General features: G+C 36.7%; 1 protein-coding gene across 1 annotated transcript in view; it reads left to right on the top strand.

Annotated features, from left to right (window-relative positions):
* The window catches only part of LOC119415985 (polypeptide N-acetylgalactosaminyltransferase 18), a 45,525-nt gene that overhangs the window by 12,676 nt on the left and 15,447 nt on the right, over positions 1 to 17,402 (top strand). Inside the window, exons 4-5 of the mRNA XM_037683154.1 lie at positions 4,693 to 4,890; positions 8,515 to 8,629. Of these exons, the coding sequence (XP_037539082.1) occupies positions 4,693 to 4,890; positions 8,515 to 8,629 (313 nt within the window). The remainder of the gene's footprint in view (positions 1 to 4,692; positions 4,891 to 8,514; positions 8,630 to 17,402) is intronic.

The raw sequence follows: 17,402 nt of genomic DNA, 5'->3' as shown, positions 1-17,402 counted from the left end.
TATATATATATATATATATATATATATATATATATATATATATATATTTTACACACACACCATTATATGTATGTGTGTAAAACTACCACCTCTATCATTTGAAAGAACTATGCTTGCCAGTTTTTGTATTGCTTCTAAATATACTGTAGTTTCCTCAGAAAGTTTGGGTGGCCACAGATTATTCCATGGAGACCAAGGCTACTATTGGCCCACCCCTGGCTCCGCCCATTGTGCCTGGCTGTACATAAAATTGCTGCCTCCACTCACCAGGATCTGTCACTCTGCACAGTTCAGACAAAATAAAAAATAAAAACTACAGTACCTCTGTTCTTCTCCACAGGTTAACTCCTACTCACTTGAATATCTTGCACCAAAAACATTAAGGTTTACTTGCATTCCCTTTTCAATTCCAGTCCAGATAAACACTCATCTCAAATTAAAAAAAAAACATTCACTGTTCAAATCCTTCAATGATAAGGATCATCATTATACAGCTTGTTGTCTTTTTATTTTAAGCAAAGGTTGGCAATAATGTTTGTGCTTCTGTCTGTGTGTGCGTGCGTGTTTTTCTGTTACCAAATATCTCATAAAGCACTGGACAAATTTTATGGAAACTTGCAGAAAGTTATCTTTGGAATTACACCTGCAGCTGACTGAGTTTTACAGCCAACCCAATTCAAGATGGCTGCCAACTGACCTTAAAAGTACATTAAAAGATCTTGCACTCAGTCAACTTTACAGATACTGACCTAAAACGTTATGTGGTAGTAGATGAGACTGATCCCCAATACAACTTTGAGCACTAACGGATTAAGATCTCTGTTTAAAATAATTGATTTAACCTGTACTTGACTATAATTTTACCAATAACTTTTGAGTCTATGCTCGATGTATTAGTCAAATGTCTCATAAACCTCTGTATGGATTTTAATAAAACTGTCAGGAAATAGCCACTGGATGAACATCTACAATAGATTACCTTTTGGAGCTGATTCATTTCAGATTGACCACCAGAGCTAATTAACCTTATTAAAAATGTCCAACTCTTTCAGATTTACAAATATTGAGCTCAAATTTGATGAAGTGGTAACTAAATGTCATTCATGACAAATACTCTGAGTGGGATATTTTGCAATTTTGCATGAGGTTGTGCATAGCATTATTTTCAGGGTTTGAACATTATTTTATATCCGAACTCTAGCATTAAAGGCAGTGTGCAATATGCATTCCTTTAAATAATGCTTCTGTGTTTTGCATTAACTGAATTTCCCTCATCTGCCTGTTTTTGGTTTGAAATCTTGGCTCTGATTTGGGCTTTCTTCAGACGCTTGTATCACACCCAAGCCTGCCATCAGGAGGATTGAGTTTTCAGACCACTTCCTTCACTTCCCCCTTGATCGAATTGAAAAGGTTATGTGCAGATGGATTTCTCCTGGAATTGGAATTCCAGACCCCGACTGACTCCTCTCAATGAGACCTCAGGAGGCCTCACCTTCCCTACTTCGCTCTTTGATTCAGTTTCATCATCACGGCTCACCGGTGGATTGACCTTCCTAATCCAGTCTCACTCTGCTCAGTTTATTGTGAATTTCCTGCACTAAATAATTACATTTTAGTTTTTTTCTTCCTGTTTTCCAGATTTCTTGAGATGTTTTGCTCTTTTGCTACATTGAACAGATAAATAACCATCATCAAATATTTATTTTGGCTCAAATATGACAGTCTATTAGAAGATTATCAACAATCTGAATGCTAAATCCAAAAAAAATGAGACAATAAATATGTTTTTTGTTGTTGACGCTCATTTTTCCAGTTGCTGCTCAAAGCCTTGTCAGAATCTTATTTTTCACTGTTTTTAGAATTTTTAGTGACTGAAAGTTAAATTAATCACTTTATTGTTTGCTGGTAAGCTGAGAGAATGACAGCTCGTATAGAGCAGAAATTATGAATTGCTTACAAAATGAAAAGAGACCCAAACGGTCCAGACTAAAAAAAAAAAAAAAAACACAGCTTCCCATTTTAATCTTAATTTGTCTTTTGACAAGGCATGATGTAAGATGAATTTAAAGCTCCATAAATTAAAACAGTGAGCTGAAAGTTGGAAAAGAAGACTCAAATTACTTTAAAGTTTGTGCATTAATGTTTTTCCAGCAGAAAATTCAGGATTGATGTCTCCACACTGGATTTGTTAAAAACAAATTCATCACTTTTCTCTATATCAACTCTTATGGTTCTTATCAAAGTAAATACGATTCCAGTGGCATAAAAAAATTACCAGATACCATAATATCCTGTTATTTTTTTACACAATCTCAAACCCGAAAACTGTTGAAATTAACAATTTTTTCATCAGGATGAAGTTTTTATTAAACTTTTTTTATTTTCTCACATTTAATGAAACTCGTTTTGCGTGGATTTATGTAAATTTCACCACCAATCGACCTGCTGCGTTTATTACTGTTTAATGAACTGTAAGATCATCAAACACGCTGGTTTATCTTTGGACACTTTGAATATATTATGTATAATGAAAATCAAAGAACTTGACTTTTATTCAGATGATAAACATTTGAGTTTAATAATAGCTGGTTGGTATTTATTCAATATTTATTTAGTGTTGATTTTGTGCAATCTGTTCTCACGGTTTTATTTGAACATTTGTGTCACTGTGAAAGAGCAAATCCAAATGATCAAAATTGGCATTATGTTCTATTAGATTTAAAAAAAAAACACATTTTGTAAGAAAAATTTGACACTTCAAACATTTACTGCATTGTTGTAACTGATGTAGTTGATCCTTTGTCAATATGCTGATGATTTACTTTCTATAAAATTTTTACATTAAAAAAACTAGTGCTACTGAAAGTATTTGGTCTTTGTTCTGTCAAATAATTATCTATACTTGGTACTATGTCATAATTAGAGACAGGACTGGAAGCTGGTAGTTGAAGCTATCATGGATGGGTGCCCCCTGGTGGTCAGCTGCAGAATAATTTTTACTTCCCACCCCTCCATGGAAACAGATGGAAAATGTTTCTGACTAAAATAATAAAAAATACACTTCAGGTACTACATTCAGCTGTTAATTTTTACTGAGGGCTGCATGATATCTCAGTTGGTAGAGTTGTTGTCTCTCACCAAGAAGGTCGCTGGTTCAAATCCCAGCCCAGTACTTTTCTGGGTGGAATTTGCATGCTCTCTTTGTGCAGTGGGTTTTCTCCAGGTAGTTCAGTTTCCTCCCACAAACCAAAAACATGCATGTTAGGCTGATTAGTAACTTTAAATTGTCCCTAAGAGTGAATGGTTGTTTGTCTCTGTGTCCCTGTGATGGACTTGTGTCCCCCGCCTCTCACACAGTGATAGCTCGACATGGGCACAAGTGACCCCCGTGACCCGAAAAGGATGAAGCGGGTAAAAGATAATGGATGGATGGAATTTTTACTTAGTCACATAGTTCTCACTTTGCTGCTGTATGCTCAAATGTGCATCTTTGAAAAATATTGTATACCTGGATTATTGAGCATGGACTTTTTTGATCTTTGAAAAATGTTTAGTTTCTATTATTTGAGGCTTTAAAAAAGTGTTATATTAATATAACTGACAGTGTTGAAGACTTAGGTGGACTTGTTGGACTTGTTGTAATGTGTTGTAGTTTGGCTCAAAAAAATACAACATGGTGTCACCCATGGAAACACTTATCTTTATTAATGTTGATGTTTTGTACCTTAGCAGCCATAGAGCACACACTTAAAAAAAGAAAGAGCAAGTATTTGTCCAGTATAAACTCATCGCTATCCAAACTAAAGCATGCTTTATTGTTTTACAGGCTTATAAAACAACTTTTTTTTTCTTCTAAAAATCAGCATACAAAAAACACTACACTAATTAATATCAAACCTCTACTCTTCTGCATGAGACCATTTGTTGAGTTTGTTTCTGCTTTCTCTATTGAACAATTTCCATGTTACTGTGCAAATGTCTATGCATCTGTAACTGGACTGATTAGATCAGGCAGACAAATGCATTTGCAGCCTCTCAGCATCACTGACATAAACAAAGTCTATCCTCAGTACACAGGTTCATTCCCATATTAACATGGACATTGTCTGGTCAGAAAAACAGCAACAAACTAAACAAACAGTCATGCTAAACAGCACAGGTTTAAAGATAGTGTTCTTTCACACCAGTATATTTTGCTAAAGAGTTTAAAAAGCTTGAAAAGTCATTTTGAAAACGACGTCTTGTTTGGCCAGTCGTTTGCTTATCCTGGATGCAAACTTCTGCTCTTTTCTCAGTACTCTGTTCCATGACTGTTGATACCTATTTGATAAACTATCACTTAAAAATGTCCAGATTATCCCTTTAAAACAGTTTATCTTTAAGGTGAAAGACTATAGTTTAGTCAACCTTGCGCTTGAGGCACTGTGCTTTCACTCAAGACCTGTTCTTAACTTTACCAAAGTCACACAGTTAGTATTTTTAATTTACTGTAACAAGTCAAATGCTTTGCTGCTAAGAATCACTTTGACGACTAGATGAAGTCAGATTTCCACTCATGCACAACATATTGGGGAAAATGTTAGCTACACAAAACAAAACATTAAAAGTGTTCCTCTAGAAACACTGTCCAGTGGATTCACTTTCTGTAATCTTTTAAAGACTTTGTTTCTTTTTCCTTGTGTCATCTCTCAGGGCAGAACCCATTCTGCAGCGAATAAAGGAGGACCGGACCCGCGTGGTGTCTCCGTCTTTTGACAACATCAAGTACGACACCTTTGAGATTGAAGAGTACCCCCTTTCTGCGCAGGGCTTCGACTGGGAGCTTTGGTGTCGTTACCTCAACCCACCAAAGTCCTGGTGGATTCTACGCAACCACACAGCTCCCATCAGGTAACGGGAAGATGCTCTGTAGAACTTCACTCTGAAACATTCAAGAACACTAAAATAAACGATTTTCATGGGAGAAGTGTGCGTTACAACAAAAGAAAAGCTGAAGTTAAACCTGCATTAATAATCATTTCACTCAAATCATAATGAGGGGGTTTTGATGAGATCGTTTTCTTGACATTAGAACTCTAATACCCATGATATTTGTGTACGTTCTAGTAAGTGTTGTATTGATTTTTCTAAATACAGATTAAATCTGGGGGATTCAGTTCAGTGTCACATCACAGGAAGAGAGCAATGACGCAGATTTTAAAGACTGAGTCTGTTGTTACATGTGCCGAGCACGGATGTCGCACATTTCTCGAAGTGGATAACAGAGCGTCAGTTTTTGATTGGAGGCCGCTTCAGACAATCAACCCATCAACCAAACTGAAACTGCTTACTCACCGGTGTCTGCTCTGCGTGTAGCAAGCAAACGCAATGTTTATAGACAAGAAGGCAAAACCTGTTGAAAATTATAACTAAGAAGGAGGGTGAATCGCTCCAACAATTCGTTTTTCCATATTCTTGCAGAATAACTTTTTCTCAACTTGGTCGCAACATTGGCTCCAAAGCACCACGTTAGACTTCTGTCTAACTGGAGAAATATGATCTCTTTCGGATCAAGTAAAGCTGGGAAAAAGGTGGCGTTTGATTGCAGCCTCTAAATCACTAAAAGCTGCCTGAGCCCTGTGGGATTTAAGACTGAATTTGTGAAGGACAGTTTTAATGAGTCTCTGAATATGCTTGTTTTAATACGTTGGTTTTATTCGTTACTTTGCTCTCTTGAGGCTTCAGAGCTGATAACTTATAATGGAACAGAATTATGATTAGGACATTAGAGCTGTTTATTTTTATCACCAGCCGCCAGTGAGGGCAGGGCAGTAACAGTTAAAACTTGTGTGTGTAAGTTAGTCTGTATGTGCAAAATATCGTAAATTGCCTAACCGATTTCAATGAAATACTTGAAATGTACCGTATTTTCCGCCGTACAATTCGCTCCGGCGTATAAGTTGCATCGATCCAAATATGTCTCATAAAGTGGAAAAAAAAACCATAAATAAGTCACTTTGCCGTATAAGTCGCATTTATTATGCATCACCGCTGATCCCTGGAAAATGTGGGCAGGTGTTGTGCCAAAAATCGATTGGCTGCCAAACGCACAGGAGGACTTTAACAAGAATTTAACAAGATTAACACTTAAAAACAATTATTTGTTTGCTCAAAAGTTGTGTCTAAGTTTAACTTTTCCTTAATAAATACACTTTAATTGTCAAAACAGCTTAATTTCACCTGGGCGCTGGTGTTCCTCCCCGTTCTGGCAGCGGAGCGGGTACGAAGGGGGGTAGAGGAACATCATATAAAAGCCTAGAGGGCCCTCTAGTGGCTGCAAATGGTAATGTTTACTGGTTCATGTCTATGAATGAACATTTAACTGTCAGTCAAAAACTGGGTTATAAATATGAGGAAAAAAACGTATGTTAAGCCCTATTCACATGGGAGTATTTTTACCTAGGGACCACATGCTATTTGTAATAATTACGGAGATTGTCTGTGTTGTTAATCCCGTGCAAATCGGCCATGTCAGTAATTTGTAAAGTAAAAATTCCCCCACAAATTACCTGCTATATTTTTCTGAACTCCTAGGTCCTGTGATAATACTAATCTAATGTGAATAGGCATCTCTGTGATCTGGACAGAAATGCACAGGATCCAATATTTAATGAGGCGTTTTTTTGTTTTTTAGAAAAATCATTTGGAAAAATATAGAACAAGGTTATTTTAAATTAACGCACTGCTCGCTTTGGCTTTTTTACTTTAATTTAATTTTTATGTATTTTTCTTTTTCGCTTCGGCTTTTATGAGCTGCTACTAACTTCACCTCAGATGACGGGAGGTGCCAAGATGTGCGCATGCAACTGACCCATCCATCCATACCTGCTTCTTCCTTTTCGGTTCGCAGGAGTCACTGGTGCCCATGTACCCTGGACAGGTCACAAGTCCATTTCAACCAGCGGGTCAGCGAACGTGCGGCCGCTCATGCGCACGGCCGGTGACAGCTGTCCATCTAAGCTTAACGTGGCTTTTTCTTTAAACCGGCCGGTCGGACCTGCCTCCTCCTCAACAAGTAGATTAACACAATTTTATATTGTGCATTCTTTAGTTTTCTTTGTGCTGATTCGTAAAACCACATCAAAGCCTGAGACCATCCGGGACCGCACATTAAACTCATTATTATGGACCGGCCCAGTCGTGGCAACACAGCGCGTTAACATTATAACCGGAAGATGTCCGTAAATTTCAGCTAAATCTCAGACTTTGGTTATCCCGTGCGAATGCGCCACATAAAAAGCAGACGTTGGGGAGATTACACTGGTGCTTAGGTAAAACTAATCCCGTGCGATTAGGGCTTTATTTGCTTCAGTGTATAATTGCAGGACTTGAAAATTTATGCAAAAATGTGTGACTTATACGCCGGAAAATACGATAATTGTTTTATGATTTTGGAGTCAACCTGATTTAAGATGTCTGCCACAGCAAAGTGATCCTATAAACACTAAAATTACAACAACTCAGTCAGTCTTTACAGAAAGTGAGCTAAAATTTGGAGTGGTAGTAGCTGAGCATTGACATCAACACAGACTTTGATGAAAACCTTGGCAGTCAACTGTTGGGAGTTCGTCTGTTAGCAAAATATCTCAGTAATGACTTGTTGGATTTCAATGGAACTTTGACATTAGTTGTACATCTACAACTGACTGACTTTTGAAGGTAGTCAAATTTATGATGGCCACCACACCTGTTTGACCTTAGCCAACACAGAAATGGCTACTTCTCAGTGAATTTTAAAGATATTGAGCTATTTTTTTATGTATAGTTGAGAGCAATTCACAAGATCATACTCCAGCATTAACAGTTCATGAGTGATCATGTAAGATATCAGATGGGATTGCTCATGATTTTATTGTCTAGGTTTACCCAAAACTGCCATGACAGTCTTTAATTCATAAATAAAACGTAGTGGTGCTGCCTTCAGGCTGGAGAGTTGATGTGTTGTTGGAGAGCCACGTTTCTTGATTTTTATTTATTTATTTCAGGGTCTTGGGTTGTTTGCTGATCTGTGTATCCCCCCCAAGAAAGATAAAATCACCCATGCAAGATTTTCTTTTGTTTTTTTGTATGTTTTTCAGCAGAGCTGTATTTCATTTTGATAAGCAGAGATGTATGGGAGTGACTGCATGAATACGAATGAGTTATTTTTCACTCCTCTTTAGTCTGATGTTGATTCCCCATCTCATCATTTGTAAGTCTAATGCCTTGTATAGGTTTATAATGAGATACTAAAGCTTTTCTTTACAGCATTAAATGTGAGGCATTTTAAATAGATCCTGGGGGTGTGATTCTCTAATTATAGTTTAGACTAAGGGTTTTCAGCATGGGTATCAAAGAATACTTTGCATTTAAACTACCGTATTGATATGCATTCAAAAACAATGTTTATTTATTTATTTAAATTTATTTTATTTTGTTCATTTCTGATTACCCTTTTAATTTTTAATTTTTTTCTTTTCTCCCTCTCTATTTTAGGAGTCCGGCCCTGATTGGTTGCTTTGTGGTGGACAGGAAATACTTTGAGGAGATTGGGCTGCTCGATGAGGGCATGGAAATTTATGGAGGAGAAAATGTTGAACTTGGCATCAGGGTAAGGCTGCATCTTATTCAGTGCACATCTGTGGTATAGCTGCATGCCAACATGAAAACAGGTTAGAAACCCCAATATTTATATACTTAAACATGTCTTGTACACGCAGTGATTTATGTCCCGTGTACGACTGCTGCGTCAGCCATTGACTGTGTTGGAATAAAATATACCTTCATGCACATTCAGCCTGCAAAAACACAAATGACCTTTCCTTTGACAGATGGGAGCTTTATCAGTCATCCACATTATTCATTTATTGTGAGTCAAGGAAACTGAGCTGATTACTAATGATGTAACAACAACCAAATGCTTCTGTTGCACAATGACTGAATTTGCGTGCATGTTGGACGGCTACCACAGCTAATCAATACCAGGTATCATAATGATCACAAAAGGTTGCAGACTGTGTTCTTTCAATAAATGCTGGGCCTTTGATACATAAATGTTTCACAAGTTTTAGAACATGTTCAGGAAATGTAAAAGCATGACGTCATGTCAGTTACACTTCCTGCGTATGTTCTCATCACTTCTCCCAAAGAAGAGCACTCTGCAGGAGCACAGAAGTGGCTGTAAATCAGTGCTGAGAAGTTTCCGGTATTTTAAGATTTGATTTGATTTGATGGATGCAGGAAACATTGGAGAGAAACTCAGGATCAGCATTTGATTTGATTTACACTCTCTGACAGAACGGCTTCAGATTCTGTGCATGCTTCTAGAAATCAATGAGCTGATCTGTGTGAGTGAGGTTGTTAGGTAATTGTTGTACTATGGCCTCTTCTGTCAAAATGAGCGTACACTACAGCAACACTATTATTGTCTATTATTATAGCGTTTTGTGTTTCTGTCACGCACCACCTTCCTACTACACTATTCAAAGAAAACCATGCAGGTAGACCTCAGAGCACAGTGAAACACAAAGCTTTGGTTAGGAAACAGAAAATCAGAACGAGCAATGCCATTTGGTTGGTTTTGATTTTTGGCAAAGTCAACTATTTTGGGGATTCAGGAATTTGCTAAGAACCTTTGTTCTACATCACCTTTAAACATTAATTTCCGTCAAAAATTATGTTTAGATATGTTTTTTTTTTTTTTGCAGACAAGTTATGAATGATTCTCACCTACCACTACATTAATAATAATAATAATAATAATAATAATAATAATAATAATAATAATAAGGTTAAAAAAACAACTGGACTTCTATTGTGACGCTGAAGAAATTTCACTTCCCATCTGGGAAGTTTTATCAATTCAAAAATGACATTTTAGAATTGTTGCAAGAACAATTTGCTGAAAACTCAACATAAAGTAGATAAACTAAACGATAAGGTATTTTTCAGATCCTGCGTCAAGTCTTTAGATTTTTTTTTCCCCCCGTTCCTTAAAAACATGATTTTTAGATACTGATCATTTCCTGAACAAAGCTTTTAGGTTCAGTACTTCTTATTCAGTTCAGTTTATTTATATAGTGCCAAGTCACAGAAGTGGTCTCATGGCACTGAACAGAACATTCATATACATAAATTCTAAGTTACTATACTTTTATACTATATACAGTACAGTAGTTCCTCGCTACTTCACGCTTCGTTTATCACGGTCTCGTTTTATCGCAGTTTTTCAAAATAAGATTGGACATGACGCATTGACTGATTGATGGATGAACCGCATGATCGGCATGTAATTTTTATTTATATTAAATAATTTTAAATTATTTAGCACCTGCTGCACATTTGTGCAGCTCAGAAGCTGCAGACAAAGCTTCCTCCTAGCCTGTGTGTAGTCCACAGCTCAAGTAGAAGCTTCCTCCTGCAGCGTGTCTCATCTCCGTTCTGCACCTGAGAAGTGGGCGTGGCCAAAAGCGCTTGTTGATGGCAAAGAGCAGCAGGAGGCAGAGAGCTGGAATCATGACATTCTGTGCCCTTTTGGTGCGTTCAGAGTTTAGAAACGTTTAGAACATTGCAAGAGTGTGGGCAGAGTTTATAACGCCTTTAAAAACAGGTATATATATATATATATATATATATATATATATATATATATATATATACTAAAATAAACTACTACTTACTACTACTACTACTACTGCTGCTGCTGCTACTTCGACTACTGTATCCCTACTTCATGGTTTTTCACTTATCACAGAGGGGCGTGGTCCCTAACACCCGTGATAAATGAGGGAACACTGTACTTTTATAGTATGTATATGGTATTAAAAAAATAAAAAGGAGTAATGAGCCTAAAAGCTATGTTCAAATGATTTATACTATATATATATCATATAAACTTATGGGGAGTGGTGGCGCAGAGGTTAAAGAAGGCCTCTGAGCAAGGCCTTCAACCCTCGCCAGGTGCCCTAGATGGCAGCTCTCTGCTCCTCACAGAGGGCTGTGGTAGCTCGGTGGTCTGTGGTTGCATCAGGAAGGACATGCAGTGTAACAACAATTGCCAAGTCTTGAGCTAAGTCAGATTATTTCACTGTGGCAACCCCTGAAGAAGGGATCAGCTGAAAGAAGACAGAAGAAGATACTATATTTACTTATGTTATACTTTTGTATTTTTTCTACACAAACTACACAATGTGCTGCCATGGTCAGGTCCAAGGACTGGACTGAAAGCAAATAAAAACAAAAGAACTTCTGCAGCGAGAGGTTAACTTTTATTATAACGTACTTAGACAATAATTGCTCTGAGTAAACCCCTTCTGTAGAGACTTATTAGCTGAATATTTGTTGATTTTTAGCACAATAAATGGATTATTCAGTATGGCATGAACGGGAAGCTCGGGAACAGCCAGTTTCTCAGCAGGGGAGAATGTTCCAGTCGTGACTCGTATAGTCTGGGTTTTTCTAAATTACATCAGATGTTCCCTCCAGCTGTTGGCTGCTCTGCTCTCATATCAGTTCTGTTTCTGCTCTGAAATTGGGCCTGGAGTCACACGCAGTGCTGAGAAACACAAGAAACAGTGGTCTTCTGCAGAAATCACAACATGGTCTGAAAAAAAATTTACCTGGTTGAGATGATGGGCACGTCAAAGTTCTGAGCTGCAGTATGCTCCAACATGTTCAACATAAGTTACATTAATGTTGTGCATAAAGTCAAGATTTTCATAGGCTAGAAATAAGTCATGTGCACACAGTTACCCAGCTGGTTTCTGACATACTGTATGTCAATTTATGAGTACTGGTAACTTACATGTAACATGTGTGAACTTATACATAACTTACGTGTTGTATATGTGTGGCTTATATCTAACTCATACTTTAACCTAATGTTCGGGCTGCTGTTTAATATTCTGTTTAATACACCACATTATTTTACATTACTTGTGTTTAGCGTGTATCTTAGATCTTTGTATACTGTTTCTTTTTATACTTTATATTTTTGCTATTTTGGGCTGTAACTGGGACCTTGAGTACACAATTTTGTTCCACCTCATGTACCACGTGTGATGTGAATGACAATAAAATAAACCCATTTGTAACTTACACCTACCAGCTCCGATATGTATTTTATCAGTTATGTATAGGACTCGTAATAACACATTACCTTTAAATATCCAATAAAATTTTATTAAAATCTTAAGGGATAGAAATATTTGTGGAACCTAAATTTAGAACTAAGGGATGGTCTCCTTCAATCCAAGGAATTAGATTATGGATTAATCTGGAGAGTGATGTTAAAAATGCAGATTAATGTCTATGTTTAAGATAATGATTAAAGTTGATTTGTTAAAAAAAAAAAAATTAAATAGCTTAATGTGTATTTGTATGAATTGTTGCTCAAGAAGGAGTTTTTGTTGTTGTTGTTGTTTTTTGTTATTTGAAGATTATTATTGTTTGAATTAATTTTTGGTTAAAAAAAAACATCAGCATGATTGCTTTTAATTATTATTTTTTTATTATTATTGTTTATTTTAATTTGTTGGCATACACTGATGCTAAACATCGCTGGGCCTTAAGGATTTGTGTCCCAGTCAGCTGCACATAACACCACTGGTGTTACTTCAGCTCAGACTGTGGTCTGCACTGGTTCAAATTAGCTTCAAACTTCATGTCTGCTGGTGCTTTTTAGAGTTCTGCTTAAGAGCTTTTATTCCTAAAGGTAGAATCTGCCAACATTACTGAACCTAAAATGCTCCTTTAAATTGCTTTCATACATTATGAAGTTTGTCTGCAAACTAAAGGGAACAAAACACAAAACAGAGCAGACATTTTACAATCTGAGAATTTCACCGAGCTCTTGTTAAATGTGGCAGCACTCGGTAAGCTCAGTGCAAAAGGGTTGAAAAGTGTTATTATGAACTTTTTTTTAACTGAAGCGTTCAAACAGGACTGTTCTTAATGCTGAACACGACATCAAGCAAGACAAATAATGTCTTTTTTTCAGTTAAATCACAACAAAACTAGAAAAATCAGTCAAAACAAGTTAAACTTTTGTGGATGTGGGATGAGATGTATACAGCCCCTTTTTTAAATTGATGATTATGTAAATAAGCTGTGATGATTTTGACAGAATCAGTTCTGCATTCTTACCTCAAGAGTATTTCTTTTACTCTAAATAATTCATTATGTGTTGAATTCAGTCCAAGGTTTTAGGCAGCAGTCAGTTTGTTCTATTTCCATCCTCTTCAAACCAAACAGCGGCGCCTTTTGTTATCACCAATGTGATTTTTTTCCCCCTTCCCATTTATTCCCTCTTCAGTTTTTGCTGAAGCGTTCTGTATTTCCAGTCCACATGCTTATATTGTGATAAGAACTGCTTTCATAAATCTTCAGCTCCGAGGCCTAATATAGTGTATTTTTAATACTCATTGTCTCAAGTCTTTTTTTTTTCTTTTCTTTATCTCAGCATCCCTTGATGGGATTTAAAATTCACATCTTCATTATTGACTTTCACATTATTTTATAAAAAATATTTTGAATGCACAAACTCAAGAGGGAGTCTTGTTCTACAATAATCTGAAAAATACATTTGTATAGTTGTAAATATGCTGTTTTGTTTGAATGACACTTGCCATTGCAAAGGTGGAGCAATATATATATATATTTTTTTTGTTTGTTTGTTTGTTTGTTTTTTGTTCATTGGTGTGTGTTTGTGTGTGCATGTGTGTGCTTGTCAAATAATACCATGAATGAGTGACCATATTTTATTGAAACTCTTGTAAAGCAATGATGCACATCTACAATAAAATAACTTTGGGATTCAACTCAATACAAGAGGGCGGCCACTGCTAATTGATCATAGCCAATACAAAAATGGCTTTACCTCAGTCAGTTAAAGATATTGAGCTCATATTCGATGTGGTAGTAGCTGAAGCCCATTTACAACACATACTCTAAGTGCTAACAGATCACATGCAGCGTTGCAGAATTGCATGAGATGCTAACAATGTTGTTTTTCAAGCTTTGACCAAAACTTGTCTATAACGTTTTCATTCCTCAACATAAGATTAATCATACAGTTAGTCTAAAAGACTAAAAGATTTGCATCCCTTCAAAGAATGGTAGATATTATAACTGAGTAAGTGATACTGCATTGAGACACTGACAAGACATAAACCTGATCACTTCTCCATGTGACTTTTTCTCAGGCCGTGGGAGAAGATTTTGTATTTAAAACGAAGATGATAAAACAAAAAAGACCTCCCTACTCTCTATGTTTTTTCTTCTCTCTGTTTTACCCAATTTATCTGCCTGTGCTTTTATCTCGTCACATTTTGTTTCATGTTTCATGCTTTTTCACTGTGAGCCCCCCCACCCCCCACCCCACGCTCTGCACACCCACATCCTCAGTCACAGATTGTTATACTGGAACAATAGCTCCACTTCAACTCCATCCTGTAAATCCCAGCTAGAGAATGTTGGAAGTATTTGTGAAAGCGGTGTGCACCGCACCACCTCAGCTTTCGGCTCCTTTCTGGGCACCAAGCCAGAGCAACAGTTTTGTTATTTCTCTGCAGCAACTTTTTAAAATGAGGCTGTTAAGCAGCAATGATTAGTTTAGAAATGCAACGTGTATACACACGAGAACAGTTTCTGTTCAGATCAGTATTTTCCAATGCATTGAGCTTTTAAAATGTCCAGTGTTGAGTTTATAGTTTTGTCATGGTGTGTGTTTTTTAACAGATTGGTCATTCGTTGGAGTGATGTTCTGTCAAATAGTTATCAGAAGTTGGTAACTCATCAGTCGTGACTTTAGTCATAAAGTTTGGAGTATGGAGAAAGTGCCGAAGTCTTACTCCAGGCTACGCTAATAGCTTGCCAAACGAGGGTCTATGTGTTAATTGGTATTTCAGGTTTAAAAAACAAGTATTTATGAAAATGACATACTGGTGTGAAAGAATGCTTCATTAGTTAACATTACAGTAAACTTCTATGCATTTACATGACATTGTTTTTCTTTTCTTACAACCCCAATTACAAATTGATTATGGCATTGTGTAAAAATTAAAAGAGAATGCAAAGATTTCCATATCTCAAAAACATTTTATTCATAATATAATATAATGAACATTTCAAATGTTGAAAATAAAATGGTTAATTAACTTGTGTGTGTGTGGGGGGGGGGGAATAAAATGTTTATAGTGACACCTCAGAAAGTTGTGAACATGGACAACAAAAGACTGTAAAAGTAAATTATACAAATTAGAAACAACTAGAGCAGTATTTTGAAATAATTAGATCATTCGGCAACATGTCAGTGTGAGGACTGCGTATGAAAAGAGCAGTTTAGAGAGGCTGAATCTCTCAGAAGATGAGCAGAGGTTTACCAGTCTACAAAAACCTGCATCTAAAATAGTGGAATAATTTCAGCATCATGTTCCTCATTGAGAAATTGAGGACTAAGTTTCAATCATATACACTAAATATCTAAAAATGTCTACAATTTAGAGAGATCTCAGAGTTCAAAGGACGAGGCTGAAAGTCAATGTTGAATGGTCATGGTCTTTGGGCACTCAGGAGCCAGTGCATTATAAACTAAACTTTTTATAGGATAAATGTCACTACCTGGGCTCAGGAACATTTCCACAAATCACTGCCTGTAAACACATCACTGTTCCATCTACACATGTTATTCAAAGTTATATCATGCAAAAAAGAAGCCATATGTGAGGACCATCTAGAAATGCTGTCATTTTCTCCAGGTCAAAACCCAAGTTCATTTGAAATACAATAAGGTAAAGTGAAGAACACGGTTCATAAAACTGGCCACTCAGCCTGTTTTAGTTAAAGATTTGCCTCTCTGATGGTATGGGGGTGCATTAATCCACCCGGCATGGGCAGTTTACACATCTGGAAAGGCACCATCAATGTATAAAGGTACAAGTTTTAGAACAACATATGTTCTCCAGCAAAAATCCAGTAAAGATTCAGGACTTTTGATCTGGTAGAATTTCAAATCAGATAAGAATGGGACAACTGTCCCTTCTAGAATCTCTAGCAGCTGGTCTCCTCAGTTCTAGACATTTACAAACTGTTGAGAAAAGAAGAAGGTGCAGGAACCAGAGGGGGCCTCAGACTGGAAGGGTTTCAGGATGGAGGGGACCTCAGAGTGGCTGTGAGAGAGTGGCCACTGTGCTAAACAGGTGGGCTGATGAATTAAACCTTTAAAAAATGGAGGCAATCAGAAAAACTACATTTTTTTTGGCGAACATTCAGACCTTTTCTTAGCTAAAAACCAAGCATGTCACATTTTTCTTCTGAAAAAAACATATTGTCAGGGTGCTAAATAGTGTTTTTCCAGCATGTCCACTCACTTGAATGTTTATTACACAGTTCACACAAGCTTCAACTTTCCATGGTGATTGTAGCACAAAAGGGCGACGGCAACGTTCAGTGTTTTTCTTCTCCAAATGGGCTTTTCGGTCTGACACCAACGTGAATCACAGAAAGAATAACCAACAATGGACAGCTCCAAAGCTTCTACCCTTCATTAATTAGCTATCAGCATGACCTTTTCTCTCCATGTGATTGATTGCCTGAAAAACAATAACTATGTTGACACCAGCTTTTTCTAAAAAGTTCAAATATTTTTAGCCAGAAGCCCCCTGAGCAGCGGCACAAAAACAGTGCAGGAGCATTCTGAAATGATGCTGAAGCCAGCTCTTCATCTTTGGGGAGACATATTCTCACTTGTTTTTGAATAATTTTGAATGTTTTGTTATTTTAACGGGTTTGCAAGGTTTTACAATAAACTGGGAAACAGTCTAATTATATAAGCTATTGACATGTCAGTCGGAGTGAGAAACGATCAGCTAACACATCAGCCTATTAGCTGAAAGATATTTAAAGAACAGGTTGGTAGGTGAATGCAACGCAGGTGCAGTAAGTGTGAAATTATTAAAGTTCAGCGGGTTCGTTCAACTGCAGAAGAGTTGCTGTATGATTTGCCTCAAATCTGTGTGGAGTTTGACAACATTGCATAAGTGGTGCAGAAATCTTAAAATAAGGCGCACAATGGATATATTTTTAAACAAGATATTCATTATAGTTTTTACACTACATGTAGATCAGAAATTACTGAAGCTACTGCATTTATTTTTGTTAATAACCACAAGACTGTTATAGCCACCCACCTATCGGTGTGGCCGATAGAGCTTGCAGGTAGCTGAGTGCAGCTGAGGCACAGAGCTGAAATCATGACATTCTGTGCTCTTTTAGCGCATTTAGAGTTTAGAAACATTGTTTAGAATATTGAATATATAATAGAATATTGCAAGACCATGTGAAGGGTTTAAAACATCTTTATATATATATATATATATATATATATA

Source organism: Nematolebias whitei, chromosome 10, assembly GCF_014905685.2.
Source record: "Nematolebias whitei isolate Nwh7 chromosome 10, NemWhi1, whole genome shotgun sequence".
Lineage (NCBI taxonomy): Eukaryota > Metazoa > Chordata > Actinopteri > Cyprinodontiformes > Rivulidae > Nematolebias > Nematolebias whitei.
Note: the sequence above shows the minus strand (reverse complement) of the source record. Positions and strands in the feature narration are given on the sequence as shown.